The 26,682-nt window shown below is 41.0% G+C and overlaps 4 protein-coding genes, 1 long non-coding RNA gene and 1 other non-coding gene across 9 annotated transcripts; 3 read left to right on the top strand and 3 right to left on the bottom strand.

Moving 5' to 3' along the window:
* Positions 1-133: 133 nt before the first annotated feature.
* chchd2 (coiled-coil-helix-coiled-coil-helix domain containing 2) lies at positions 134-3,901 on the top strand. The gene is made up of 4 exons (XM_062386436.1): positions 134-306; positions 1,724-1,976; positions 2,520-2,739; positions 3,514-3,901. Exons 1-4 carry the CDS (start codon positions 257-259, stop codon positions 3,522-3,524), a joined length of 534 nt encoding a protein of 177 aa, XP_062242420.1. The 5' UTR covers positions 134-256; the 3' UTR covers positions 3,525-3,901.
* A 1,104-nt stretch (positions 3,902-5,005) lies between these two features.
* On the top strand, positions 5,006-12,334 carry LOC133952405 (phosphorylase b kinase gamma catalytic chain, skeletal muscle/heart isoform-like). Its single transcript, XM_062386829.1, has 10 exons — positions 5,006-5,143; positions 6,198-6,350; positions 8,445-8,623; positions 8,821-8,875; positions 8,959-9,024; positions 9,104-9,267; positions 10,124-10,214; positions 10,309-10,462; positions 10,586-10,711; positions 11,161-12,334. Exons 2-10 carry the CDS (start codon positions 6,268-6,270, stop codon positions 11,425-11,427), a joined length of 1,185 nt encoding a protein of 394 aa, XP_062242813.1. The 5' UTR covers positions 5,006-5,143; positions 6,198-6,267; the 3' UTR covers positions 11,428-12,334.
* Positions 12,335-12,399: 65 nt separating this feature from the next.
* LOC133952406 (uncharacterized) lies at positions 12,400-14,483 on the bottom strand. The gene is made up of 6 exons (XR_009920545.1): positions 14,358-14,483; positions 13,865-13,984; positions 13,474-13,519; positions 12,945-13,061; positions 12,605-12,664; positions 12,400-12,517 (listed from the first exon to the last, which is right to left on the bottom strand). It is a non-coding gene; the product is annotated as an uncharacterized LOC133952406 (long non-coding RNA).
* Positions 13,300-13,438, bottom strand: LOC133952515 (small nucleolar RNA SNORA15). Its single transcript, XR_009920623.1, has one exon. It is a non-coding gene; the product is annotated as a small nucleolar RNA SNORA15 (small nucleolar RNA).
* Positions 14,484-16,146: 1,663 nt separating the features above from the next.
* psph (phosphoserine phosphatase) lies at positions 16,147-19,661 on the top strand. 4 transcript variants are annotated; one of them, XM_062386055.1, is made up of 6 exons: positions 16,147-16,407; positions 17,445-17,588; positions 17,676-17,810; positions 18,552-18,697; positions 18,899-19,047; positions 19,165-19,660. In XM_062386055.1, exons 1-6 carry the CDS (start codon positions 16,343-16,345, stop codon positions 19,273-19,275), a joined length of 750 nt encoding a protein of 249 aa, XP_062242039.1. In that variant the 5' UTR covers positions 16,147-16,342; the 3' UTR covers positions 19,276-19,660. The 4 variants fall into 4 exon arrangements, with proteins under 4 accessions (XP_062242039.1, XP_062242040.1, XP_062242041.1 ...); XM_062386056.1 differs by lacking the exon at positions 16,147-16,407 and adding an exon at positions 16,513-16,749 and having other exon boundaries at positions 19,165-19,661; XM_062386057.1 differs by lacking the exon at positions 16,147-16,407 and adding an exon at positions 16,513-16,754.
* A 30-nt stretch (positions 19,662-19,691) lies between these two features.
* LOC133951847 (protein NipSnap homolog 2-like) lies at positions 19,692-26,309 on the bottom strand. The gene is made up of 10 exons (XM_062386054.1): positions 26,156-26,309; positions 25,423-25,562; positions 25,296-25,341; positions 24,825-24,919; positions 24,585-24,655; positions 24,366-24,506; positions 23,109-23,140; positions 21,302-21,396; positions 20,940-21,023; positions 19,692-20,752 (listed from the first exon to the last, which is right to left on the bottom strand). Exons 1-10 carry the CDS (start codon positions 26,245-26,247, stop codon positions 20,688-20,690), a joined length of 861 nt encoding a protein of 286 aa, XP_062242038.1. The 5' UTR covers positions 26,248-26,309; the 3' UTR covers positions 19,692-20,687.
* Positions 26,310-26,682: the final 373 nt, after the last annotated feature.

Raw genomic sequence — 26,682 nt, 5'->3', positions numbered from 1 at the left:
CGATAACGAGGTAGAATAAAGCCTGAAGGTGGCGGTAGCGCAACACTGTGGATGCACGCTGCCGTTAAACTCCAGAGAAGAAGATGAAGCAAGCGGCTCCATTGGTTCCGTCATACGAGTTACCCGGAAGACAACTGATGTAACACAAGGAAAGTTCCCGATTAGCCAAAGGTCGTGTTAGCTTGACAGCTCCCGAGAGCCGCGTCTGAATTTTAATCTGCCCGAAAAGCAACACTTTTTACCAACCGTTATAACGATGCCGAGAGGAAGCAGAAGCAGGACGTCCAGGATGGCCCCTCCAGCCAGGTAACACCCCGATTTAAATCACATTTGTGGGTTTAAAGTTGTGGTAACGACCGTGTTCGTGGTTTAGAAAACCTGCTAGACACTTTACCTACGTCACTGCACCGTATGTTAGCCTCCTGGAGATTCAACACATGTATAGCTGTGGGTAATGTTGTACATTTACACGTCTTGACATGTGTGTTAAGCATTAAGTAGATTTCAGAAATTCAAGGTCACGGTGTTTTCGTAATTTTTCTGTCGTGTCGCATCAAACAGACTTCAGTGCTTTGTTGATAAAATATAAACTACTCTTTGCTCAATTTGTTTCAGACAAACCCACAAGTAAATTAAAACGACTACATATAATTCTGGGTTTTCCTCAGAGTATAAATAATCAAACGTGTAAAATGTGTCTCATCTTAAATGTTATCATTTGACATGAGCATCGAACCTGTGACCTTCTGTCCCCATGTCTTGTTTTAATGCCAAACCAACCAAACGCAGCAACTCTCATGACAGTATCCTCAACTGACCCCATGTACCACTGCTACTTCTACTGTAGTTTTCACACTGATCTGCTGATGTTTTCTTCTGTTTTATCAAAATATATCCTCATTATTAATTGTATTGTTTCTCTTAAAGTGTTTTTAATCAATTGTGTCTTTTCAAAGTAGGCTACCAGATTTAATCGACGAATGACTAACACTAAATAATTTAAATACCAGAGGCTGTGACTTGGCATTAACATCCATCCTCTGTGATCCAATCACAAGTGGTCACCACTAAGTTCAGGTCTGAACCGGCCAAATTTCTCCCTGAAGCGTCCTGAGATCTGATCCCGACAAATCCGGTCCTGGGCCACATATGAAGGACTCTCCACTCCCATGACGTCAATGACCTGCCACAGCTTCACACTGATTCAGAGTATTTTGACATTTTTAGGTGTCCATACGTTATTTGGTTTATAACCACTAGCAAATTATTAACACTGACAAGCACATAATGATAAATACTTTTTAAATTCTAAAATAATTTGTACATTTTTAAACCTGTCTTCGCAGCAGAGCTGTACCAGTTTCATTAAGCCGCTCCCGACTCCTCTCTGTCTTTCTTGCTCAAGCTGACACACAAACATTGACATCGGACACGTTTGTTTGTCTTTGCGAACACAAATGACGTACATGATTTTTGGTGTAAGTGAGATCGGGTCACAATTGGCGATAGGAGAAACCCTAAACGCATTATAGTGCCAAGTCTGAACAGGCGAACTTAGCACAGTGCACCTGTGAATCGGATCTGTCAGGATGGATGTTAATACCAGGTCTGAACAGAGCCAGAGAACTCAAAGATATTATTTAAAAATGTGTCAGTAAATGCAGATAGTTTCCAGTTGTTGATTGCAATTGGACCAAACCATGAATAAATGTTCTTTTCACAGGCGGTCACCACCACCATCACCACCACCCATGGCCAGGGCTGCACCTCCTCCCTCCCATGCTCCAGTTCCAATGCAGGCTCCTGCCTCTGCTGTGGGCGCACCAGCAGCACCCAGGCAGCCGGGTATGTTTGCCCAGATGGCGACTACAGCTGCGGGTGTGGCAGTGGGCTCTGCAGTGGGACACACCATCGGCCACGCAATGACTGGAGGCTTCGGTGGAGGAGAGTCCGCCAAGCCTGACGTCACATACCAGGTAAATAAACTGCGATCGTAGGGCTGGATTAGCATCAGATTAGTGTGTCTGTATCGTGGTAAGTAGGTCACAGGTACTAAAGATTTTGTATGTGGGGCAAAGTGTTGATGAAATAAATATTTGATGTAATCCACATATCAGAACATGCAAGTACATGCACTGTGTATGTACATACTAAACAATACTGATAATTGCAACTACCTCACTAGGTGATCTTGTTTTCAGTAAAACTCTATCAGCAGTTGGTGCTTCTTATTTAGTGATGACTTCTTACCTGCAGTAGTCTTTTCATAGCCTAGTAGTTGTTGGTGTTTTTTTTTTATCTGTGTACAGATATTTGGTTACAGAGGAGAAAAAGATGCATGTTCTGACAAACAGAGAAACAGCTTATTCGGTAGAAAAAATATTATTTGTGAACTAAAATGGCTAGCAGTTAACCAGAGTTATAAACATTACTTTGTTTCAATACATTTTTCTGGTTTTAAAATACCATATGTACACAAGATGTATGAATAATTGCATCATCTGCCTCATGTCTCTCAGGAGCCGCAGCAGCCGCAATACCAGCAGCAGTACCAGCAGCAGCCACAGTACCAGTACCAGCAGCAGCCACAGTCCATGTACCAGCAGCAGCCTCCTCAGCAGGAGCAGCAGGCCTGCTCCTTCGAACTAAAGCAGTTTGTAGAGTGCGCCCAAAACCAGAGCGACTTCAAACTGTGTGAGGGCTTCAGTGAAGTGCTCAAGCAGTGCAAGTTCTCCAATGGTAAGTGAACTGTGGAATTCCTCTTACTCCAATACCTTTAGAGTTCATCTCATAGATAGAAAATGTAATTATATGATAATGTTTCAACACAATTTCGTCTTCATCCTTGATTTTATATCCCATCCATAAAGTGTCTTTGTAGGTTTGATCTTGCTGTTGGGTTTACTTTTTATAACACAAATAAAAAAGGCAAAACCTAAGCTGTTGTCATCAAGGGCATCAGAGTTGTGTTGTAATGTGTTACACCACCCAATGTGGCCATAGGGAGTAGCAGTGGTTTTGAAGTTGTTCTGAATGCTTTATATAACCTTTTTACTTGTGTTTTATTATTTTTAACCCTCTGAAACTGGACCCCCTTAAAAATAAAAACCATCATAGTCGGGGCATTCATTCTTTTTGCAGCAGAAGCAAAGACCTGTGTCTCCCACGTTTACATACATTTGTTGTTTGCAATGAAAAACATGTTTATCATGCAGTGGCGCCATAGTGGTGACTTAACATAGTTTTTATATAACTTCAAATGTTGTTATATATCTTTCTTTATTGTTTATTTACTTACAAAACCTTTTCACTGAGGTTGTACAGAGTTGAGTGATAGTATCTGAAGATCCTCCAAGAAATTAGACATCACACTCTGTAAAATTACCAAAACAGCCACTGGTGGACTTTTTCTCTTTGCAGAATACAAGGGGGTCAAATAAAGCTAATCCCGGATTATAATAATTAATAACTATGATTGGCCGTGTGTTAATAACACTTGTCTTTTCTCCACAGGTTTGTCATAAGGCTGAGAAAAATACCTGGAGAGAGAAGTACACGCACAAACTGCAATAAGTGACCATACTGGATACTTCCTGGTGTAATTCCCAAAAGATTAATAAACATGCTTTATTTAGACAGTTGATCATCAGAAAAGTGTATCTTTCTCAGGAGACTGCTGCCGACCTTGTTATCATAGTCGTATAAATAGTGTTTATTTGTTTTGTGTTGCAGTGTTTTGAGTTGATTTCATTAGTCATTGTTTTTCTTCTGCTTCAGTGCTTTTAATTTAAAATTCCTCCAGTATCGATAATATAAGGTGAACTGCATTATTTGTTGATAAATTGTGAATTCACATCTCTCACTGTAGATGTCGACTGTAATAAAGCACTTGGATCATGAATGCTCTGTGTGATGTGATGACGTCTTTCATGGGTTTATGTTCTATTCTGTACCCAACATAATCTTTTAACAACATTAACTTTATCCAATAAAAACTATTTACAAGATACGAACCTGATATTAAAAATTCCCAATTCCAACAATGTTAAATATCCATCCACTGACTCATTACGACAGAATTCTTTAATTGATACCAATAATTGTATTTATTGGGATTTAACAGAAACTACTGATACTTTATTTCACCAATGCTTTTATTCTGAAGCTCTAATGCTGAATGTTCATTAATGGCTCCCCGCTCCAAAAATGTTCCAACTTAAAATATTCTTCCAATATGGCACCAGTACCAGTCAGCCAGTGATTGGAGGTATTATGTTTTTTGTTTGTCCGTCCATCTCATTAATGCATCATCTGAAGACAACTCCAGGGAAGCCTCTCAGCTTTGGCACCAATGTTCACTCACAAAACGTCTCTGTGCATGATTTATCAAATATTCCTGGTGGGAATTTCTTAACTTTTGACCAGTTGAGACTTGTACACAAAGTTTGAACTAATATGATTTCAGTGGTCAAAGGTCACAGTGACCTTGTTTGAGTCTGGACAAATTATTATGAAGACTTAAAGTACTTGTTGGCGGAAGCATACAACCAGTGTGCAGTGTCTTTGGTCTTGGCCTTGTTATCATTTACTTTGTTTAATACAATTTATTTTAGTTTCATGTCCGTCATTTATTTTTACAGCTGCACCTGCTCCCTATGTTAAACAGTATGTTGAGGTGCCATTTTGATTTGGAAATTGTTCAATAAAGAAAATACAACCTCTCCCAGTTCCTGTCTGGAAGGAACATTATAACACTGGACTTTCCAAGAAACATTTCTATTTTTACACAAAGCTTCTCTAATAAGACTTGTAGTGTTTAAAGGAGAGGTCTGTCCAGCAGCTGCCATGTCACTCCAACCTGGTTTCAGACCCTCTAGCTGCGCACTGCATGTGTAGTAATGTTGTGCAGTGTCGGTCTGATCATATTTTTGTATAGACACACGTGTTCCCGCTGCAGAGGAAGCAACAACTTATTTTTGGCATCTGACATTAGAGCTCACCCTCAGCAGAGAGAGGAGCGAGCCCACAAAGCTGCAGCTGCAGCAGCATAGACTCACTGCACCTCTGTGTGCGTCACCTCCTCTACAGGCCCAGCATTGATTATGGATTATCTTCACACCAGGAAGTGATCTGTACTGATACGGTGAGCGATCAAACTTTGTTTAGTTTTTTGAATGCAATGGTTTGTGGTTGCTGGTTAAAGGTCAAACGGTGAAAGAGGGATCCAGTTCACACATGGTGGCACTTTGCTTTATTAGTCCACACTGAAATCGGTCTCCGGACATGACCTGAAGTTCACGATCATCATTATACTTGTTGTCAAAAACAGGAGACAGAGCTGAGATAATATAAGTCATCAAAATCTATGGAAAACAGACTTTTATTTGTGTTTTATTTAATATAAGAACAAGGTCAAATATCCATGAAATAAATAATTTAAATGGAATCCATGTATCTGTTATATTTATCTATGTCTTGTCTGATGGATTGGTTATCTTTATTTTTATAAATTGAAAATGAGATTGTATATATTTAGATCAGAGCTCTGACATCTGACGTGGTTCACAGGAAAAGAAGCAGAAAAATGTGTTATTATCATATTGGTAATATAGAGTAACATTTAGTTCCTATTCTGAACAACAGAGTGTAAAGTATTTTCTGTGAGGTCTCAATATTAGTCAGTTGCCTACATAATTAGAATTTTTTAAACATTAAGCGAACATGGCAACATTCAAAGCATGTGATCAGTTTATGAGACTTCATGTATTTTTTCAAAGGAATCGACACAAAAGTATAAAAAATCTACCCAGGGATGCAATATTGAATGATTCTTAATTAGTCAATTGTTCAATATGTTGTTTGTTTCATGAAATGTGAAAATAAAATAGAGAAATATGTTCTATACAAGTTGCAGAGCAAAAAGAAAAAATATAATTGAATGATTTGTTTGACCCAACACCCATTCAATTCGATTTACAATGAAATCAAGGAAAAAATAGTAAATCCTGACATTATAAAACCAGCAGCCAGTAAGAGTTTGTCATTGACTAAAGTTGTTTCACACGAATACCTTGTCCACCGTCACCAAATATCTTTTTCAGACGTGTGACTTTACGTCCAGCTCTGATAAATGACTGTCCGAGTGGTGTCAGTGGTTGTTGCCCTGTTGAACATGTTGAACACGTGTTGTCCTCCAGCAGCCTGGTGTTGAGCTGTGAGGGGAGAACACGGTTCCATCGGTGGTGGAGAAGTTCACGTCACTCCATCATGACCAAAGATGAGGAGATCCCTGACTGTGTCGGAGCTCATGAGTTCTACGACAAGTATGAGACCAAGGAGATTCTGGGAAGGTACGATCATAAAGCACATGTATGGAATAATATCTTCTGAATATGGCCGTTGTTTTTGTGTCTAATCAAGTAAAGAAAATCACACTTGATTTTCATTTGTCACAACCAGTGAACATTTGTGACCTTTAAAGAGGTGATACACATATTTATACCTCCGCAGGGGAGGTTGTGTTTTCGCCTCTGTCTGTTTGTTGGTTGGTTGGTTTATCAGCAGGATTACTGCTATTAAATGGATTTCCAGAAAACTTGGTGGAAGGATGGGACATGGACCAATAGATACTCCATTCAACTTTAGTAAAGATCTGCACTAAGGGCTGATCCCAGACATTTCTTTTTTATTTCCTAATTTGTTTAACGTAGTGTTTTTTCAATGACTGCATGGTTCTTGTTTTAAAGATTGTGCATTTGCGGGGAGCTGAAACCTATGAGTTGGTGCAATTGGGTATGGATTCAGATAAAAATCCATATTTAGTGAATCTAAGTTTAAATTTGAATTTAGGCTTTTTCATCTACTGTACGGCAACACATTTTTGTCTGGATTTATACAAAGGGGCTGATCTGGAACTGTTTGGCCCTTGGCGGAGGTATTCGCTCTCTGCTGAGTGCCAGTCCAGTTAATATAATAGTTTGCTTTATTTTAAAGAACTGGTTCAACATTTTATGGAAAGAATTCTTATTCTCTTTTGTTGCTGAGCGTTTGATCAGAGGATTGATGCTGCGGATCAACCGATTAGTAATTAAGTTTAATTGTTGACCACCTCTATTCATTTGGAAAGTAGAAAAAAAAGAAACAAGCTGAATGGTTTCCCTGGAGTTTCCCAGAAGTCCCTGAGAGCCGCCCTCTGTGCAGAGCCGGCTCATTATCATTCCCCACCACTCATACAGTAGTGCTGTTATGTAAAGCACACACACACTTCAAGTAGGCTAAATTAATTCATTTATAAGATGTTTTCGGCACAAAGGGTTTAAGTGTTGAGAGCAGCCCAGGACCGTGCTGACAGATTCGATTATGTTACTCACTGTCTCACATGCAGACAACAAGGTCACCGGATGAGACCATCAGCTTCTCAAACACAGGGGTCGGTGTGTTCGTTATAGTTTCTTAATGTTGGTCACCTTCAAGTCTCTATCCTGAAGTCAATGTTATTACATGAGATCACATGAACAATCACAAAAATGATTTTAAAAAGATAAAGGAAACTTATCCCTTGCACATTTGAAGGTCTCTCGCATTAGTTGGATAATAAGGTGCCAACCAACAGCAGATATTAGGGACCACCAGTGGATGTTAGGGACATGTCATCAGTTGGCAGACCCACCTTGACATGTGTCCCTAACAAACCTTGGATTCTTTCCTCCTGATCCAGAGTCAGTGGCTGCAGTCCCTCATGTGAGATCAGAGGTGAACTGGTTTAACATCTTTTTAACAGCTGTTTTTTCTGGTGTGGTGTGTATGCAATCCTCATCTGCTCCACTGAAGGACACATTCTTCACTGATTGGATGCCATAAAACATTTGGAGAAATGTGTTTTTCTTTAGTGTGAGTATGTGATATATCGGTTTTGATTTTGGCCCCAAAAACAGTGTTGAGTGTAATGAACAGGATTTGAATCCGAATAGCACTTAGTAGAGCGCATTCCTCCACCAAGGCCCAACAGACCCCTGATATCCAGTTTCACACACTCCTAGATATCAGTCCCCTCAATATACCAGATTTATTATATCAAGATCCAGGTTTTGAACCCTTTGAGAAATTGATAATGCTTTGTCTCAATGTTAAAGAAATTTAAAGATTAGTCCTGGATCCAGCCCTTTGTCCAGTTTAACTTCAAAGTTTGATGGGTTCTTGCTGGGCCCACGTCCCCTCCTTCCATTAAGCTTTGTGATTATCTGTTCAGTAGTTTTTGTGTAATCTTGCTGACAAACAAACAAACGAACCGGTGTGAGAACATAACCTCCTTGGGGAAGGTGAAAGTGTCAAACATCCCGATCCATGTGGCCTCCGGAGTCCAGCTGTCCTAACGGAAAAACTCGGAGGAAATAAATAAACTGGCAAAGCTGTAGAAATGGAGAACTGGATGTGTTTGTCCTCAGGGGGGTGAGCAGCGTGGTGCGTCGCTGCATCGACAAGAGGACGTCTCAGGAGTACGCGGTGAAGATCATTGACATCACGCCCTCGGACAAGACCACCCCGGAGGAGATCGAGGAGATCAGGGAGGCGACGGTGAAGGAGATCGACATCCTGAAGAAAGTCTGCGGAAAGGACAACATCAGTGAGCACAGACACATCCCCCCCACCTCCAACACACACACACACACGCCCAACAAAAGTCTTATTATTGCTTAAACAAAGCAAAGACATTGTTTGGCCCCTGTCCCACAAACCTGCTGATCAACATGATCCCAGAGCTCTCTGACTTAATCAAATTCAAAAGTTTATGTGTCTCAAATGTCTCCGTCCTCTCTCCAGTACAGCTTAAAGACTACTACGTGTCCAACGCCTTCTTCTTCTTGGTTTTTGACCTGTAAGTGTCACATCTCAAGTTTAAAGTGACTGAATTTTAAACTGTGAATTTTCCAGCCGTTCAAAATTGTTTCTGTCCTCCAGGATGAAGAAGGGTGAACTTTTTGACTACCTCACAGAGAAAGTTACTCTGAGCGAGAAGGAAACCAGGTCAGTGAGAGTGTCCCTTAAATGAAAGAATCATCTCTTTGAGAAATTGTCTGAGGTTGTGGTGTGTGTTGGTTTTAAGGAAGATCATGCGTGCTCTACTGGAGGTGGTCCAGTTCCTCCACAACCAGAACATCGTGCACCGGGACCTGAAGCCTGAGAACATCCTTCTAGACGACGACATGAACATCAAGCTCACGGACTTTGGCTTCGCCGTGCAAATTGAGCCGAGTCAAAATCTCAAAGGTCAGTGAGAGGTTGTGTGGAAACACACCAGCAACAAGTGTAACCTTGACCAAGGAGCCTCAGTTTTCATCCCTCTCCTTTTTTTTATTTGTTTGTTTGTAAGCACGATTATGCAAAAACTGCTTGACTTACTCAAATCAGGCATGTTCAGGGCAACTGGTCTTGCTTGTGTATCTTGAAGATGTTTCACTTCTCATCCAAGGAGCTTCTTTAGTTCTTCAGTTTATGAGTGTGTCCAAACAAAAATCTGGATCTTCTGAATTTGAATGTTGTTTCCCGAGGGGACAGTTAAACCGTTTAATTGTTAAATAAATATTAAGTCATCCTGCAAAGACAAGTTAACTTCTGCGTGGTCCAAATCCCTCAGGGTGTGAATGTAGCAGAAGCTTCTTCTAGTGGAGCGTCTCTGAATGTCCCGCTCCAATAAGCGTTTCATGTTTATGACGCTCTGTGAACTTTTCAGCTCAGCAGCTGCTGCTTGTGGTCAGAGGAGAATCTTCTCTCTGAGCTGCTCCCACAAAGGTTAAGAGGCAACAGGACACTCTGATCTGTTAGCTGGAGTCCTGCTTACAGCACACTGACCTTTCCACTGAGTCTCCTCAATGACCTGCAGCGGGAAGTCAGACGTCTACGGACTCTGAACATCACAGCATGGTTTTGCTTAGTTGGTAAATAAAGCTTGTGATGTGCCGTTTAGATTACTAGCATGTATACAGAGACTATAACACAAACTCTGTGAATGCAGAGTACATTCAATACATGTTCACCTCGGCCAAGGAGCTTATGTTTTTGTCTGCTTTTGTTTGTTTCTTATTACAAGCGAGTTGTGTTCTGTTGTGTTGTGTTTGTACTGCAGAGGTGTGTGGGACCCCTGGTTACCTCGCTCCTGAGATCATCGGGTGTTCCATGGACCCAGGACATGCAGGATATCAGACCGCTGTGGACATGTGAGTGTTGTTCAGAGGCTAAGCCCACAACAGAAAGTCATTTGAGCATATAATGGTTAAAATCTGAATTCTGACCTCTGCCTTATGTTTACAGATGGAGTTCAGGCGTGATCATGTACACGCTGCTCGCAGGCTCTCCGCCCTTCTGGCACAGGAAACAGATGCTGATGCTGCGGATGATCTTGGCCGGTAGCTACGACTTCTCATCTCCTGAATGGGATGACCGCTCAGACACTGTCAAGGATTTGGTAGGATTTTTTTCTCCTGTCTACACATTCAATGAGCGTTGTAAAATTAAAACAAATTCAAAAACTTGCACTAAGGTTCTACTCGCTAAATAACTGGTGAAACTCTTCATGTGGTTCCCTCAGATCTCTCGGATGCTGGTGGTGGATCCGAAGCAGCGTTTCACAGCCATGGATGCTCTGAACCACTCGTTCTTCTCCCAGTATGTGGTGCATGAAGTGCGACAGTTCAGCCCTTACAGACGCTTCAAGGTGAGACCACAGAGATTTTAAGAAAAAAAACGTAATGTTTGAAATGCCCCCATTTTCCTAGAGCTGATTTCGTCCCTTTTGTATACTTTCCAATGTTAATGACATAATTCCCATAAGGATCGTTTTCTTTCATGTATTTTAAATATTTTCCTGAATTATTTTACCCTTTATTGAGTGTTTTGTTTATTAATGTTTTTATTAATATTTGGATTGGATTTGAGCCCTAACCGTAACCCTACAATTTATTGGCTGCATTAATTTTGTATTTTAATTGCTATTAAGTACTGAGATGAAAAAGGGTAATCTGTGATACAGGCAGAGTGCATTATATGAGCATGAAAAACCAGCAGCTTAAATTCATGAAATTCCCAGGGATCATGATAGTTTCCCACAATTCGAACATAGAAAAAAACAATAACCAGTGACCTTGGCTGACCTTTCTCCATCAGGTCATCTGCATGACCGTGCTCGCCACGATGAGAATCTACTGCAACTACCGCCGTGCCAAACCTGTCACCAAGGAGGTGATCAAGAGCGACCCGTACTCGATCAAGCCGCTCCGCAAGCTCATCGACGCCTGCGCCTTCAAGATCTACGGCCACTGGGTGAAGAAGGGCCAGACTCAAAACAGAGCCGCTCTGTTCGAGAACACGCCCAAAGCCATTCTGCTGTCGATTGCTGCCGAGGCAGATGAGCCCATTCACCAAATCTGGTAACAGGCGCCTGCTCCTCAGATTCACCTCTGCTGGAGCTGTACTCTCCTCACTGTATGATCTGGTGTCTGACCTCTACCAGACAAGGTCGAATAAGTGTAATTTATGTGGAATGAACTTTGAAAGCACTTTCCAATTCTGCAGTACAATTGTACCAAGTGTGGCAAACATGGTGCCTGTAACTCTGCAAGTAAGACTTGTAACTGTTAAAAAGTTTGCTTATTGTCATCAAGGTTTAAAAAATGACTTTAAAACAAGGAATGTACTGTTAAAGTGTTTTAAACTAAGTCACTTAAAATGATCCAGGTATTCTTTGAAAATGTGTTGATGCTAAATTATAACAAATGGAGGCAACAGCTTCTCCATGTTAATCATCAGAGACACTGTGCAACACTACACAACAAATTCAAATGACAATGCTCATTCTGGTTGTATAAACCATTTTCAGTTAAGTGTTAAATCAGCTGCATCATGCAAACACTACAGAGTGGAAACTTGGAATTTGGCATTGGCTATGAAAGAACCCATTACATTTAAACACGGATCCATACAAATGAGTAGATTCTGTAATTCTCCATCACTTTCTTGAATATCTTCTATTGTATTTGATATTTTCACGAGGAATGATTCAGAGATAATTTAATGGAACCGTGGAGCCTTGGTTGAGGTTTGTGCTCTACCCAGTGTCATTCTTAAAATGCGAGAAGCTGAACTTGTGGAAACCTATGCAACTGGATTATGAAAGTGAATCTCCATACTTGAAATGGCACTGACTTTCGTGTGTGTGTGGCTTTTTATGGGTTGTGCAGGATGTACGATATTGGTAACAGCTTCACGGGAAGTTGTAATGATTGTAGGACTTAAATGTTATGCTTTGAATTTATTTATTAAACTTTAATGTAAGATCTTTGTTATTTTATGCTTTTATTTTAATTCAGTTTATCCAACAACTTTAAGCACATTAAACGAGACCAATCAGAATACAGTTTCAAGTTTATTATAAGAGAGGGAAGTACATTCACATCCACTACATCTTTGATAGAACTCATCTATGGGCAGGCAGCAAACGTATTAGATCTTCCTTTCAATGATTCTATGGATGAAAAAGCAAAGAGAAAATTATTGAGTTGAACAGAAAACAGGGAGATGAGATAAGTTAATTATATTTTAATCTTCTTACCATGAGTTAGGAGTGGACAGTTCTCCCTCAGCCCAGCTTCAGCTACAGACACCGGCTGCTCTGTAGAATTTAACAAAACGGAACCCATAAAATCAATAAACGAATAGAAACTAACAGAGCAGCATCTTCAGTTCCCTAGTAAATCACTGTACTCATTCCTGCCAAATAAGATGCGGCGCTGAGCAGCACACATCCAGTCATAGGGCACGAATGAGACGATACTTTTGCATGGTGTCTGACTGTGTCCAGCACAGAGCAGCTGGAACAGAATTCGTCCGTGCCTCCTCTAGCATTTACAGGGCTGTGAATAATAATGTCCTGCGTCAGTGTACAAACGTACCATCGCCCGGGTATTCTTCACCGGCTGGAGGTCACAGCCGCTTCAGTGTGCGGAGATGAGCTGCAGGACTGAGCTTGCATCACAGCACTTCACCATAAATGCACATTTAGACACATGCTAGAAGAAAACAGGTAAGATATGTTAGAAGAGTAATTCATCCACTCAGAGAATTCATCTCTTACAATACACACATGAAATCATTCAGAGCTCATGGCAGGTTTTAAAAAGTGGACTAAGCCTTATTGTTAGACTTGATTAACAAATCTAAAACATCTGAATGAATATGACTGCACGTTTAATCAATGAAAGATTATTCAGTTGTATATAAATCATATAATCCAAACTATTAACAAGTTGCTGTATTCACTCTGAGATAAAAAAAAGAGGCACAGAACAAGCACTCTTCTGTTATGAGTCAGTGTGTGAAAACAATAATTTTGCATAGTGTCTGACTGCATTTACTATTTCAAGAGTAAAACAGAATTCTTCCATGCTGTCAATTAAAGGATATCAACAACCATTTACGAACCTCTGCAAGTTTCTCCTCTCGGCTCGACAAGGCTCATCCTCACCAGCTGCAACATAGAGAACAAGAGCAGCTCAATAACAAGCAGCTTAGGAAAATTGAAAAGCTGACTAAGACCAGAAGCCACATTGACAAAATCATTTTAATGAGGTTCTGGGTCAAGAGCCCAAAAGCACCCAAAGCAAGACAATGGACCAAAGATGTGGAGAAATGGGTATGACAATATTATTAACTAAGAAATATTGGTTATTCACTCCGATATTTAGCATTATATTACCATTTAATATTTATGGTTTATTGTGATGAGCATTGCACTAGTGACCTGGCTGCAGAAGAGATTCACTATAGCTTGTGCCTGACAGTAAATAATTCAGTCCATAAAAAGTCGCTTTACCATGTTGTTCACGTTACTGAGGTCCACCTCCTGTAGGACAGTGACTTCCTGCTGATCTGACACGTGGTCTGAGTATGTAAAGATGGAGGTTGGAGTCATGACACCTTTTCCGGGATGGTGCTGTGATTTAAACAAAAAAACAGAGGTGCACAAATAAATGACAGGGAAAAGTGAAAACTATCAGCAAAGGCTTTTTAACTGTGGCACACAAAATGATTGGGCTAACCGACATTATATAAACTACTTTATACTTGTAATAGTTTATAGAGGCTAGAACATATAAATACAACTAGTATCACCCTGTCACACTATTAGAAAACCATTAACCAACCATTCATTCATTGAGATTAACTTTGAAATACTCATTACTGACACACATGTGTAGGACCACGTGCCTTCCGCACCACAGACGGAAAGGTAATCTCACGTGCAGATATAAAAGCTGATGGTTGACATTTACTTTGAAATACATGGTCCTGACATATATACTCACATTTCCATTTGGATCCAGACCTTAAAGCGACACGGGAGAAAGTATAGAAACATTTTGTCTGAGCTCCACACAACCGGCTCAAGTACTCGTGGCTGCATGCGGTAGACATCCTCTTTGTCGTGCTCTGCAGTTATTTAAGGAATTTTGCTAAATACTTTCGCCTCATTACCGCCACCATGTGGTCTGGAGTACTGCACTAGATTTCAGGACTTGTCTCATCTGCTCTAATGACGCGTCCTTCACTACAGAGAGACATTTGCAGTCGGTCTACTCTCCTGATTGTTTTCATCACAAAAGAAATCACTGAAAATGTTTTATCAACTGTCAGCAGTTGTTATTTCCACTTCTTAAAGAAATGATTTGGGCTTTTTGCCAATAAGAGATTTTGGTAAAAACATAGAATAAAACCAATTAAGATGCAAAAATAATACACAAAATTACTACAATAATTCCCCAAAATGCATATACGTTTTAAATGATAAAGCATTGGCTTAAAAACGTATACTCAAAGTCTATGGGCAGAGAAGGTCTCTGGTTCGTCTCAGGTTCAACTCCACGGAGAGACAACAAAAGACGAACCTGGATTGATCTGTCCAAAAATCCAAGAGTCTCCCTACCCTGTCTAGTGCCCCTGAGCAAGGCACCTTACTCCCCCAACATCTGCTCCCCGAGCGCCGTACATGGTCGCTCACTGCTCTGTGTGTCCTGCACCAGATGGGTCAAAAGAGATTAAATTTCCCTACCTGCATGAGTGTGCCTTTGCATGTCTGTGCATGTGTTGGAGATGAATAAATGGATCTTAAATTAATAAATTCAACTGTAAAAGGTTTATGGAACAGGTTTGCTTATTCTGTATATGAAAGAGCGACGCTTTGGCATAAGGAGGTTTGTTAAGACAGAAGATATGTACAGCCATCAATTTACTTAATTAATTTTCACAGACCTGAATGTGCCCTTTTTAAATCATTGGTGAAACCCCCGACACCAGCTGGAAACTAAAATAACTGGAAATTTACTTAAAAAAAAGTTATTATAATGATACAAGATAAAAGTAACACTGCTGAGGCCTAAGCCCTGTTATTAACATCCCACTCAGGTGATCTGATCACAAGGGCACAAGAATGTGGCCTCATTGCCACAGACTTGGTCTCAGACCAACTCCTGACGTGGTCTCCGTGAGCAGATCTCAGGGTGTGTCCTTGAGGTGTCTTTGTTGTGACCAATCAACATGTATTTAGAGCTGTGCTGTAGTGGTGGAGTCAATCGGGGTCGATGTAAAAACCAGATTAGAAAAGGGTGTGGGAAGCTTTGTGTTGCCAACACAAATGTGGATCTGGACCTCATTGAAGGAACGGTCACTTGACATCATCTGGCATGCTTCAGTTTATTAATAATTCAACAGTAATAATTATAATAAGAATATTCATCTTTATACCTTTAGTACAAATCTAAACACAAAACTTTTTTGTAACCAATCAAAACCAGTTCAAAATCAGGCATTAAAAGGCATTAAAAGGTCTACTTTTATAAAAGGTTTTAAGCAACAGGTAACTGGCAAATCTAATCTCCTTAGGCAAGGAATGAACCAAATGTATCACAAGGGTAATATAATTTTTTCAAACTTTTGAAATAAAGATGAGATCATCTTGGACCCACTCTAAATCGACAGGGTACATCTCAAGGGGGTTTATCCTTTTTTACCCCCCTCCTAGTGATGATTTGGACTTGGCAGGTATGACGCACTTGGTAACTTGCACACAGAGCAGAGAAGTAAACGACAATCTAGTTCCTCGTTCGAAGTGACGTCATCGGGAAGCTGCTCCCCTGTGATTGGCAGATGTTGACACCGAATACACACTTATTGAACATTATGAAGATGAATGAATGAATGAACTGTTCCTGTTGTCATGGAGCCGGCTCAGCGGGTAGTGGGCGGCCCCACGGCAGCGGCTCTGTGATTGGTCGGCACTAGGTGGGTCCATTGAATGCGGAGTGGTCGCCGAATCCTGCTGCAGCTGCTGTTTGGACCGGATCGACTCTGCGCTTCCCGGTAAGTATCAGCGGGAAACCGGGGGATATTGTACCGTAAAGTCATCCGGTGTGTTAGCGTGACGCCGCGGAGGGTTTCCTGACGCTCGACAGGGAAAGAGAAGGTGTTGAAAGCGTCTGGAAGCAGAACAGGACACGCGGAAGGTTACAGTCGTTTGTTCACGCAAACTTTACACAGGCTTCTTCTGCATCTGGAGATTAACATTAGACACCGAGGCACTTGGTTTAATCACCGGGACCCACCGTCTCCTCACGGGTGCGTGGTCTCCGGGGGCCCGGGTCCCCTGCACCGCGGTGCGCATCGGGTGATGCAACACGAGCAGAGGATGTCCATCACCCTCACGTATGGTTGGTTTATGCAGCCTGCTGCTTTATGTAACGCAATTTAGACACACATCACCGGGCCCGGGACACGTGTTTGATCCCGGGATCACACACTGTCGGTATTTCACCCAATGGACGAGTTTGCTGCGCCACTGGATTGAAGACATCAACTGCGCACTCGACTTTAGTTACACAAAAAAGTCCAGCAGCAAACTGGGGAAGAAAAGCCTCAGAGCTCCTCCTCACCTCTGCAGCTTTAGAGATCATAACTATAAGATTACCCCTCAGGCGATTGTCCGTCAGGTGACTTCCCAATGCTGCCACACCATAATGTTTTTATTTAGAGATAATCATCTAAAATGCATTCAAAGTTTTGTCCAGCAAACTTTTGTGGGGAGCTCAGAGAAACGAAGGTGTTCTTCTTTCATACTGTCTTATGTTTTTCCAGATTTGGAAAGATTACTCGAAAACTGTAACTCATTCCAAGTAACAGTAATCAAAATGGGGAAATACGAAAGTGAAATAGTTGTATGCTTTTATTTAAAATGAAAATGTCTGACAGAGAAGAAGGGGGGGAATAGTAATAATGGGTAAACAGTATACCTTTTGAAAACAGAAAGATCAAGCTATGCTGGCAGACTCGTCGATCCAGTTGAACTGCTGCTGCTGTTTTTGAGTGTGTCAATTCAGATACACATTTTGTTTTCCCCCCAGCAAGATGACGTCAATTTCCCAAACGAAGGAACTGTTCAGGGGAGCAGATGCTGTGTGTTTCGATGTGGACAGCACAGTCATCAAAGAGGAGGGCATCGATGAACTCGCCAAATTCTGTGGTGTTGGGGATGCCGTCACTGAGATGTATGTATAGAAATACTGTCAACGTTCCATGATATTACTGCGATGGCTCTGGATGTGATGCCATCCTGTGTTACGCTCACATTTCAGGACTCGGAAAGCAATGGGCGGCTCATTGACGTTTAAAACGGCCCTGAATGACCGTCTCTCCATCATCCGATGTTCCAGAGAGCAGGTGAACAAGCTGATAACAGACCACCCACCTCAGCTCACACCAGGCATCAGGTGAGTGTGTCAAGATTGTTCTTTATTTTTAAGTAATGTCAGTCTGAGAGGTTTGTATTCCACTGAAGTACTGGTATATGCATACAACATGCAGGACGGGGTTTCCCATATGTTTATCATTACAAGCCTTTCCTGTCTCCAGAAAGCTGCCCTCACACTGACTGGAAAACATCTGCAAGCATGGTTTGTGCACAAAGCTGCTCAGCCACAGATTCTAGTTAAGGCTTCTTGGCCCAAATAAGAAACTTTATATAAAGATACACGGCACATCTCCACTTCCTCCTTTTACAGAGAAACGAAGCAAAATGTCCCCGATACAAACACCGCCATCTTGTGCCGATGACCTGTTCTGGAGCCAGAGTCCGAAGTACCAATTGGAGTATGGCGCAGCGGTATCAATACATTAACCTATCATATAATTATATAAACGTTTCACCTCGTTTTTATAGCATCAAATACCTTATTGAAACTTACAGGGAAAATGTGCACTTGCAGCCACCAGGAGGTGATAGAGACACTTTGATTTCATTTTTCGGGGAGAGGTCAAGTCTCTTTGTCTGTATGTGCAGTCTATCGTCTAGATTAGATTTCCAATTGTCAGTAACCCAGAAATAAAAATAATAAAAAAAACTTAATTTAATCAACTAATTTAAACTGTTTCAACGAAATCAACTGTGACGAGACAGTTGCATGTATGTGTCCCATTTGATTGATGCTAAATGTCCATTTGTCTTTACCCAGGGAGCTGGTGGACGAACTGCACCAGCGCAACATAAAGGTGTTCCTCGTTTCAGGAGGATTCCGCTGTATCGTCGAACATGTGGCCACTCAGCTCAACATTCCTTTGCAGCACGTCTATGCAAACAGGATCAAGTTCTACTTCAATGGTATATTTCACTCTCCCTTCTTACTGGAGTGGACCAGTTTTTTTTTTTTTTAACAAGTGTAGGAAACTATTCAGTGCTCGCTCTATGAATGAAATGAAGGGATTTGATGATATCAAAAACAGACTTTCCTTCATCTCAAGTGTCTCTTGTCATCTTGTTCTTGGACGTCAACCTATACTTTTGCATCCTGTGTGTTTACAGGAGAGTATGCTGGTTTCGATGAGAGTCAGCCCACAGCTGAGAGCGGTGGAAAGGGGAAGGTCATCAACCTGCTGAAGGAACAATATGGCTTCAAGACTGTGGTGATGATCGGGGATGGAGCCACTGATCTTGAGGCCTGCCCTCCTGCTGTAAGTGCTGTTTAAGTGTGCACACGTGAATCTTTGTCTTGTTTGTGTATTTTTGAAACAATTGGTGCATATTTGGAGGGGCAGTGTGATCACAATATTATTTCCCCCTGCCCTCAGAGTGCCTTTATTGGATTTGGCGGAAACGTCATCAGGCCGCAGGTGAAGGAGAGGTGTTCGTGGTACGTGACCAGTTTCGGGGAGCTCCTAAAAGAACTGGAGAAGATTTAAAGATGCGAAAATGAACTGTGATTCATTTTAACATTTCACATTTGCAAATCTGATGGTTTTATCCAGTGCACCAAGTTCCTTAGACTCTCAATAGATTTTTTTAATAATAAATGGATATGTTTACATCAGTGAGACCGGTTTTACCTTCATGGAGATATGGCCTTATTGATTTTTATACTAGGAGATACTACAAGAATAACCAAGCACTGTGTGTGGAAGGTTACAAAGAAGACTTAAGTATTTTGCACTTTTTGCATCAAAGCCTTTAGTTAGGCTAATACAACTCCTGTACATTATGTCAATGTGCAATGAGTTAGAAGTGTTTTAATTATGTACGGATGATAAAAGCTGTAACCAGGCATGTCTATGAGTGTGGTGACGTCAGTCCCGTTAAAGAAAAAACATCCTGTCAAAGATTTGAACTGGTTTGAATTTATTTAATCTGTGTTGGTGTTGCTCTCCTTCCCTCTACATTGTTCCCTATGAACCAAAAACACAAGGAAAACATGCTTCCTTTCAGTTCAATAAAATAAATTTGATATCACAGTTTGCAGCAACACGACTGGCCCCTCGGCCAATGATAGATAAAGTTTGTTGTCAGGATTTATTATAACACGATAAATATTTTTGCCTCATGTCAACATGTTGAGATTAAAAACAGGTTTTTAAAACCAGGCATGCTGTCGTCTCAAGAAAGAAAAGTGGGAGCCATAGTTACAAACACGGCACCATGAAACAACAATATAACCATTACAGGGAACTTAGGAACATCCAGAAAAAGCAACTGAAAGGTGTTAGATGTATAATAGACCTCAGTTTTACATTTTACACATCATATATCACCTTCAACCATAAACGATTTCCATGGATCTACAGAGGTTTTCTCCCAAGAGCAAGGCTTACATGGAAGTGCCCCTTCCACAGCACACTATAGATGATATAAGAATTCCAAATTTACATTAAATAAATAAACGGCCACTGCACCATGCAGTGAGCTTCAGCAGCGCCATCTGGTCTCCCACACCAGACAGCTGCTCGCCTTCAAGTAACTTTGGTTGGTTCTAAACTTAGATAAGCTCTTTGTGGACCCGTTCTGTTCTAATGTGGCACGAGACTTCGGACATAACCAACAGGAGGTTTAATTCAATTTACTTATTCTGCTCCAGAGCCGAAAGAAAAGAAGCTGTGCGCGGTCATGTGCTGTAAAATGGTTAGGGCGTTTTTTTATTTCCAAATATAGGGCAGGCATTGTAGCCTCCTTCAAACTGGTGACATCTTGTAAAAAGTAAAAGGGAAGGGATGTTATCTGGCAGCACCGACAGGAGGGAGACAACCATGATAGTGAAGCTCTGGATGGATGTTGACATTCGAAAGGGTGCCACTTGTTTTCAGCTTCCACATCGCTTCTCATTTCACTGCAGCGGGGAAGCCTTTGTTGGGATCATAATCCTGGAATCCATGTGCTGAATGAGTGGAACTGTAGAAACGTGGAATACAAATGATTTAGTCTATTGGATATTGATCAAGTTTGGCAGGGTAGAACAGAGACTAAAGCTCAGTAAATTGTTGGTCCAGACAAATGATTTGCACACCTAAAATAAAGTTTCCGACAACGAGTTATCATCACCACTGTGTGTTTGAAACAGGATTTTATTTCCTCTCACCTGTGTAGTACACCACCTCGTCCCAGCCCTCCTGCTGCCAGGCAGAGTTCCTCGTGTTTTCTCTGGACTGAAGGTCTTTGTAGGCTGAGGTCAACAAATCACAAATGTTTTCTTATTACAGTAAAGAGTAAATGGGCTATTTTACAAGATTTATGGCTATAAATAGGGATTTCCATTATTTCCTAATATGATTAATAGATTAATCATTCACGTTGTAAACACATTTTGCTTGAGAGTGTATGGCAGCAGAATTTACATATACACACAGGGAGACATTAATAAGTTATTGGGAAGTAGGATTGTGGATTTTCACTTTTATCCTTGTCACTATCATTCGGCATAAAGCTGGTATTTGACCGTACCCCATAGGTGATGAACCATGTAGAGGTTCCCGATCTGAGAGAAAAACCCTCCCACAGCTTCACTGTTGTGCTGGCGGTATCCAATGGCCCGGGCCCTGCAGACAAGAACAACTCCTGTTAAGACCCAGGCCAAAAAACAAGGCTTCATCTGGGAAAACACAACCTGCCACCAAATACTTGACCAGTCTTCAAACCAGGACTTCAACATCATGTCTGAATTTACTCTGGACTGTTTTTAATTTACACAAGTGGATTCAGTTGGTTTTTGTTAACGTAAGACAGACGACAATTCTGCGCCAAAGCTGTGATTATACATCCAATCATAAGATGTGATGACATAACTCACTGTAGGTATGTTTATGGAGCTTTACACTGGACATGTGTGTAATGAACAGACTGGGGTGAGGGGGGCTGTTTAAAATACATTCAGTTTTTATACCCAAAGCAAACAGGCACTTCTTAAATCATAATCACTGTTTGGATATGAAACTTAACAGCCTCGGCCTCACTAATCCCATTGTAATTGCCTTAGGTTGATTTAACGGCATTTAACTGCATAATGACAGAGGTTTGTTCAAATAAAGCTTGGTTTAAGTAAACATAAACAAAACCCGAAAGTATGGAAGAATAAGGATACACTTAAGGAACAGGTTAACATTCATTTGAAGTTTTGAAGGTATTGAAGGTATTTCCCCCCATGAACATTTTTAAATAACTCGTTAGGTATTTCTCTGTGTGTTTGTTTATTTGTCTGTAAATAAGCTGATTTACAAAAATTAATTCTAGGCAGACTTTCATGAAAACTTGGTGGAACGATGAGAATTTTGGTGACGATCTGATTGAGGGGACGTATTGGTTCTATATATGACAGGAATATTTTAAACATATTCACTCTTTTCCCAGGGAATGATTCATGGATCCTCAATGAAAATAATCCGGCACCTTTGGGGGACTGGGATTTATGAGTGTGTGAAGTAGAATTTAAATGTGGCTTCATAAGGGGGCTGTTGAGCCTCATGAATCCTCAAAGCAAAAAAGATGACAGATAGATAATTAAATTGATGTACATGATGATTGGGAATCACCACAGATCTGTTAACTGGAAAAAGACATAAGATTTTAAAGTACAAGTTCCAGTAACTTCAAAGGCTTTTCTAGAAGCCCAAAACACTATGTGATTTAATCCACCACAGTCTGTTACGCCTTAAAAAAAACTGGTCAGACCACTACAGAGCTAACAGAAAAAAATCTGTTGAACCATACAATATCTCCACAAAGCTCACGTCTTCATTTCAAATCAATAACAATCAACTGAGTTGCACAAACGGATAAATTTGGAGCTGTTGGCTCGGTCAGACCTGGAGTTTCAGATTCATTATAAACAAAAACTCTATAGCAATGGATCCCAAACTTAGAGCTACCACATTTGTCACAAAGATACAATAATAGTTGATTAGGATAAAACGATGCTAATTTCAGTCAAAGCATCGCAGGGCATAGCAGTCGTAGTCATAGTATCGGCTGCAGCAGGTTGATTTATAGCCCAACAGGACACATTACAACATCAGCACAGAGGTACTTTATTATTAATCAAACTAGCTTAAAGCAATACCCGCTGGTAGCCCAAGGTCTATATATTATAACACTTCAACTGAATCTTTTTTAGAGAGCGTGACATTACAGCTGTAAATAGGTTCCTCTCTGTGGAATAGATCTTATTAACGACAGTGTGATGAAGAAAGTTTTGTGAGGTGCATCTCTTCTGTAAGCACAGTTCAGTGAATGAAATGAATCCAGGCTAACTTACCAGTAATTACCCCATTCGATCATGGTTCCTGGCTGCAGGGGAGAAAAGGGGATTCTTCATTACAATTAACATGTAGAATTCAAGTTTTTGCAAACTACAACTAGATATCACATGTTGGTCCTCTTCCCACAGTTAAAGTAATGGTACAAATGAACGGTAAACTCATAGCCCAGGTATTTTTTGTCTTTGTGAAGATAAGCTGCAATAATAATTGCACCCAAAGGCTTCTTCAATAACTCTCTGATGCTTAAGACAACAAACGGCGTCTCTGTGATGCAACGTCAGTACGTGATGAGCTTACATTCATCACATGTCGCAAGCAGCACTGATCTACACAGTTTTGTCTTTCGGATTAGAAAGAACGACTTAATCTGCAGCTGGACGAGTGTGTATCATGCAGTGTGCATGAGTAAGAATCATGTGCCGCTGGATTACCAGTTCCAACCGGGGACAAGAGATGACATCAATTGTTTATATAAATTCTCAAGTGACCCAGTTGAAAATAGCGCATGTCTTGTACCTGCTGAAGACACAGGGGCAATCCATGTCATACAGTATGTCTGAGAGGATGGAGGTGATTTAGAGAGTCACATCAGTAAAGCATGTGACCGGGAGAGCTTCGGTTTTTAAGTGGGAAAATGTGAGTGAGGTAAGTGAAAGAGTAATGTTCTCCTTTTCTGCCACCACTGCCTGGCCGGTGACCTTTAGCCCTGAGGCCCCATCTCGTGCAGTGAAGCTGCTTAGAAGTGAGAAAAACATCTGAACCGCCAGTCTAAGCTTAGAAGTTAGAGGGTGTTGTATGTTGTATGATGTTGAAAGGCAAATTTGAGATTTGGGCTTAAATGGATAAAACTGGAATACTCATATGGATGTAGCAACTTTTACTGAGTTAATCGTTTTTATTTTTAAGTTTAATAAGTGTTTGGATTTATCAGAAAGTTTTACAAAAGCAAGCATATCCAAACTATAAAAAGGTACTCAGTGCTGGAGCCAGGAAAACATGTAGGAGGGGTAAGTTGATGCTCCCACAAACTACTGAGACGTTTACGGCCACAGGTTCTTCTTAATAATAATAATAATAATAATAATAAAAATACTCAAAATGTTACCTGGGGGATAATTAAAGGTCTCTGGCGGATATTTCTTTACTTCAAGGAATGCACCAAGTCAGACATTACTCATGACTTAGTTCATAAATCTGTTGCTGTCATCATCAGCACAGCCTATGCTAAGATTAAAGCAGGCTACATCACTCACCCTGAGCTGGTACGACCTGAGCTCATAGATGTTGGGGCCCTCTCTGGGTACAGGCTCATTCCAGAAGCTGAACTCCAACAGGAGCTGGTTCCTGCGAGACAACAGCATCTTACCCCGCTCCTTCCTGTACGCTGTGAACTTCTGCAAATGGACGGACACCGATCAATAAGCTTTACTTCAAATCCTGGCAGTACGACTAAAGATTTAGTGAGACTTTACCTCGTTCTGTCTGAGCTTGTTCATCACTTCTGTCAGAGCTGGGTATCCTCCTCTGTAACGCCACAGATGAACTGTGGAAATAGAATATACCATAGATACAAAGCAGGTTTTATGCTGATATAAGCTGATAAACGGATTTCTCATCAAATGTTTTATTTTGTGACAGATGTGTTGCATCTAGCATGTCATGCTTTGTTGTGCTGCAGAGACGTGTATGTGTGGTTATAATAGTAATCCTACCAGCCTGATCCTGTTCTCCATACCAGGTATTCCAGGTTCCCACCAGCTCACAGGGGTAGTACTTATCAGCATGGATGGAGGGCAACACTTCCTCACTGTAATGACAGACAAGTTAATTTAATAGCACTCTAAATAAATAGTAAAATATCTGCATTCAAGTCTCCTGAAGTAGTCATTTTCAAATCCAAATGACAATCACATGTTTCCTGTTAGTATCAAATCCCATGTTTGTCCCTAACTACAACTCAGCAGCCTCCAGGCATCTTAGCTATGGGCACAGTTGGTCTGTGAAGGTCTGATCACATTCACCACACAGGAATAGACTCCTCTCTACTATTTATATACAACACTGTACTTATGTTGTCCTGGTCTCATACTACTACTACTTCTAAATCTGTGGGCACATCTTCTCCTGAACTACAGGGTATGAACAGAATACTTATTCTGACATTAACATGACGTAACGCTCACCAGAGTTTGTTGTATGAGTCCAGGCACTCGGGTTTCACATTGTGGACTGAAAAAGAACGTAGACATTAGACAAATACAATCTCCTTTTCCTTATGGTTCGAGTCCAACAGCAGAAAAGGCAACTTACACTGAATTTTGTAGAGGTTACTCTCCTCATTTTTGGTCAGCAGGTTGGCGTGTGCATCTTTCCTCGGATCGACTTTCCTCACGAACAGAGATTTAAACCAGCTGTCCTGTCCGTTCCTGCTGTCTGTTGCCGAGAAGCCCCTGCGAACGCACACAAGTAGTGTCTCATTATGTTATACAATCACTCTGGTGGCCGAATCTCCATTTTTGATAGCAGATGCAACATCTTTAAATGGTGCTTTATTGATTATTAACACTGTAACAGTGCAGGTTTACAGCAGCTGGGTGAAAACAGAGCCTGAGTATGACATGTCAGCTCCTCTAGTACACAATACAAACACAATTGTGCTAATGTAAGTGAAACACAGCAGCTAACAGCATGAAACACGGCGTGGTGTATTTATAGCATCTAACAGAGGACACCCACACGAGAAAAACACGTTATTACATTGACCTTGAGCCCCGGAGCTGCTCAGAAACAAAAGGTGACAGAGACTTGTGTTGTTTCCCCTCCACCCGCAAACTCATGTGGAATCGATGTGAAATGTTCCTGAACAAACAACGTTACAGTGTGAAGTTACAGCTGAAGGCCACCGAGGTCTGGCTAACAGATAACAACAGATAACACACACTAGCTTCCTAGCAGCCAATTCACACACCCACTAATAAACACACACACGCACACACACACACACAGATAAACAGTGAACTCTGCACACTGACGACCGCCCCACCTGCTCCACAGGACGAGCTGTCCGGCCGGGCGGGCCCCGCCTGCGGCCCGGGAGAAACCTCCGCGGACTCTCTGAAGGACTCCGGTCGCCATCTTCCACTGTTAATAAACAGGAAGGACGCTGTTCTCATGCCCGTCCAGCAGGTGGTGCTGCAGCCCCGCAGCGCTCACAGCTGAGCACCAGGAAGCGTGTTGTTTTTTTATCTAGTGACGAATAGAAAATACACCGATAACAAAAAACACTTTATTTACCAAAATTATTCACTGAAACAATCAACTTAATTCACTCGACTAATTCACGTAATTCTCTTAAATCCTTTACTTAATTTTTCACTTAAATAATCAAGTTTAAAACTTTTTTTTATGAATTTAGAAATGTTTCAGTCTTTGTTTTTTAAATACCGTTCTTCTAATAATTCATGCTTGGGCAGGGCAAAAATCAATATCTAATATGATATATATATTAAAAAAAAATTCATGTGATACTTCGATATCGACTGATTTTACATTTTTTGTCTGCTCAAACAG

Source organism: Platichthys flesus, chromosome 4, assembly GCF_949316205.1.
Source record: "Platichthys flesus chromosome 4, fPlaFle2.1, whole genome shotgun sequence".
Lineage (NCBI taxonomy): Eukaryota > Metazoa > Chordata > Actinopteri > Pleuronectiformes > Pleuronectidae > Platichthys > Platichthys flesus.
This window is presented reverse-complemented; position numbering and strand designations above follow the sequence as displayed.

Excerpts from the sequence above, each read along its gene's own strand:
- chchd2 (XM_062386436.1), top strand. The coding sequence starts at position 257 with ATGCCGAGAGGAAGCAGAAGCAGGACGTCCAGGATGGCCCCTCCAGCC. Across the intron at positions 307-1,723 it reads AGGATGGCCCCTCCAGCCAG|GCGGTCACCACCACCATCAC; the intron begins GTAACACCCCGA and ends TTCTTTTCACAG. Across the intron at positions 1,977-2,519 it reads AGCCTGACGTCACATACCAG|GAGCCGCAGCAGCCGCAATA; the intron begins GTAAATAAACTG and ends CATGTCTCTCAG.
- LOC133952405 (XM_062386829.1), top strand. The coding sequence starts at position 6,268 with ATGACCAAAGATGAGGAGATCCCTGACTGTGTCGGAGCTCATGAGTTC. Across the intron at positions 9,025-9,103 it reads CTGAGCGAGAAGGAAACCAG|GAAGATCATGCGTGCTCTAC; the intron begins GTCAGTGAGAGT and ends GTTGGTTTTAAG. Across the intron at positions 9,268-10,123 it reads GCCGAGTCAAAATCTCAAAG|AGGTGTGTGGGACCCCTGGT; the intron begins GTCAGTGAGAGG and ends TTTGTACTGCAG.
- psph (XM_062386055.1), top strand. The coding sequence starts at position 16,343 with ATGCGGAGTGGTCGCCGAATCCTGCTGCAGCTGCTGTTTGGACCGGAT. Across the intron at positions 18,698-18,898 it reads GATCAAGTTCTACTTCAATG|GAGAGTATGCTGGTTTCGAT; the intron begins GTATATTTCACT and ends GTGTGTTTACAG. Across the intron at positions 19,048-19,164 it reads TTGAGGCCTGCCCTCCTGCT|AGTGCCTTTATTGGATTTGG; the intron begins GTAAGTGCTGTT and ends CCCTGCCCTCAG.
- LOC133951847 (XM_062386054.1), bottom strand. The coding sequence starts at position 26,247 with ATGGCGACCGGAGTCCTTCAGAGAGTCCGCGGAGGTTTCTCCCGGGCC. Across the intron at positions 25,342-25,422 it reads TAACCTCTACAAAATTCAGT|TCCACAATGTGAAACCCGAG; the intron begins GTAAGTTGCCTT and ends GTTCTTTTTCAG. Across the intron at positions 23,141-24,365 it reads TCAGGTCGTACCAGCTCAGG|CCAGGAACCATGATCGAATG; the intron begins GTGAGTGATGTA and ends TCTCCCCTGCAG.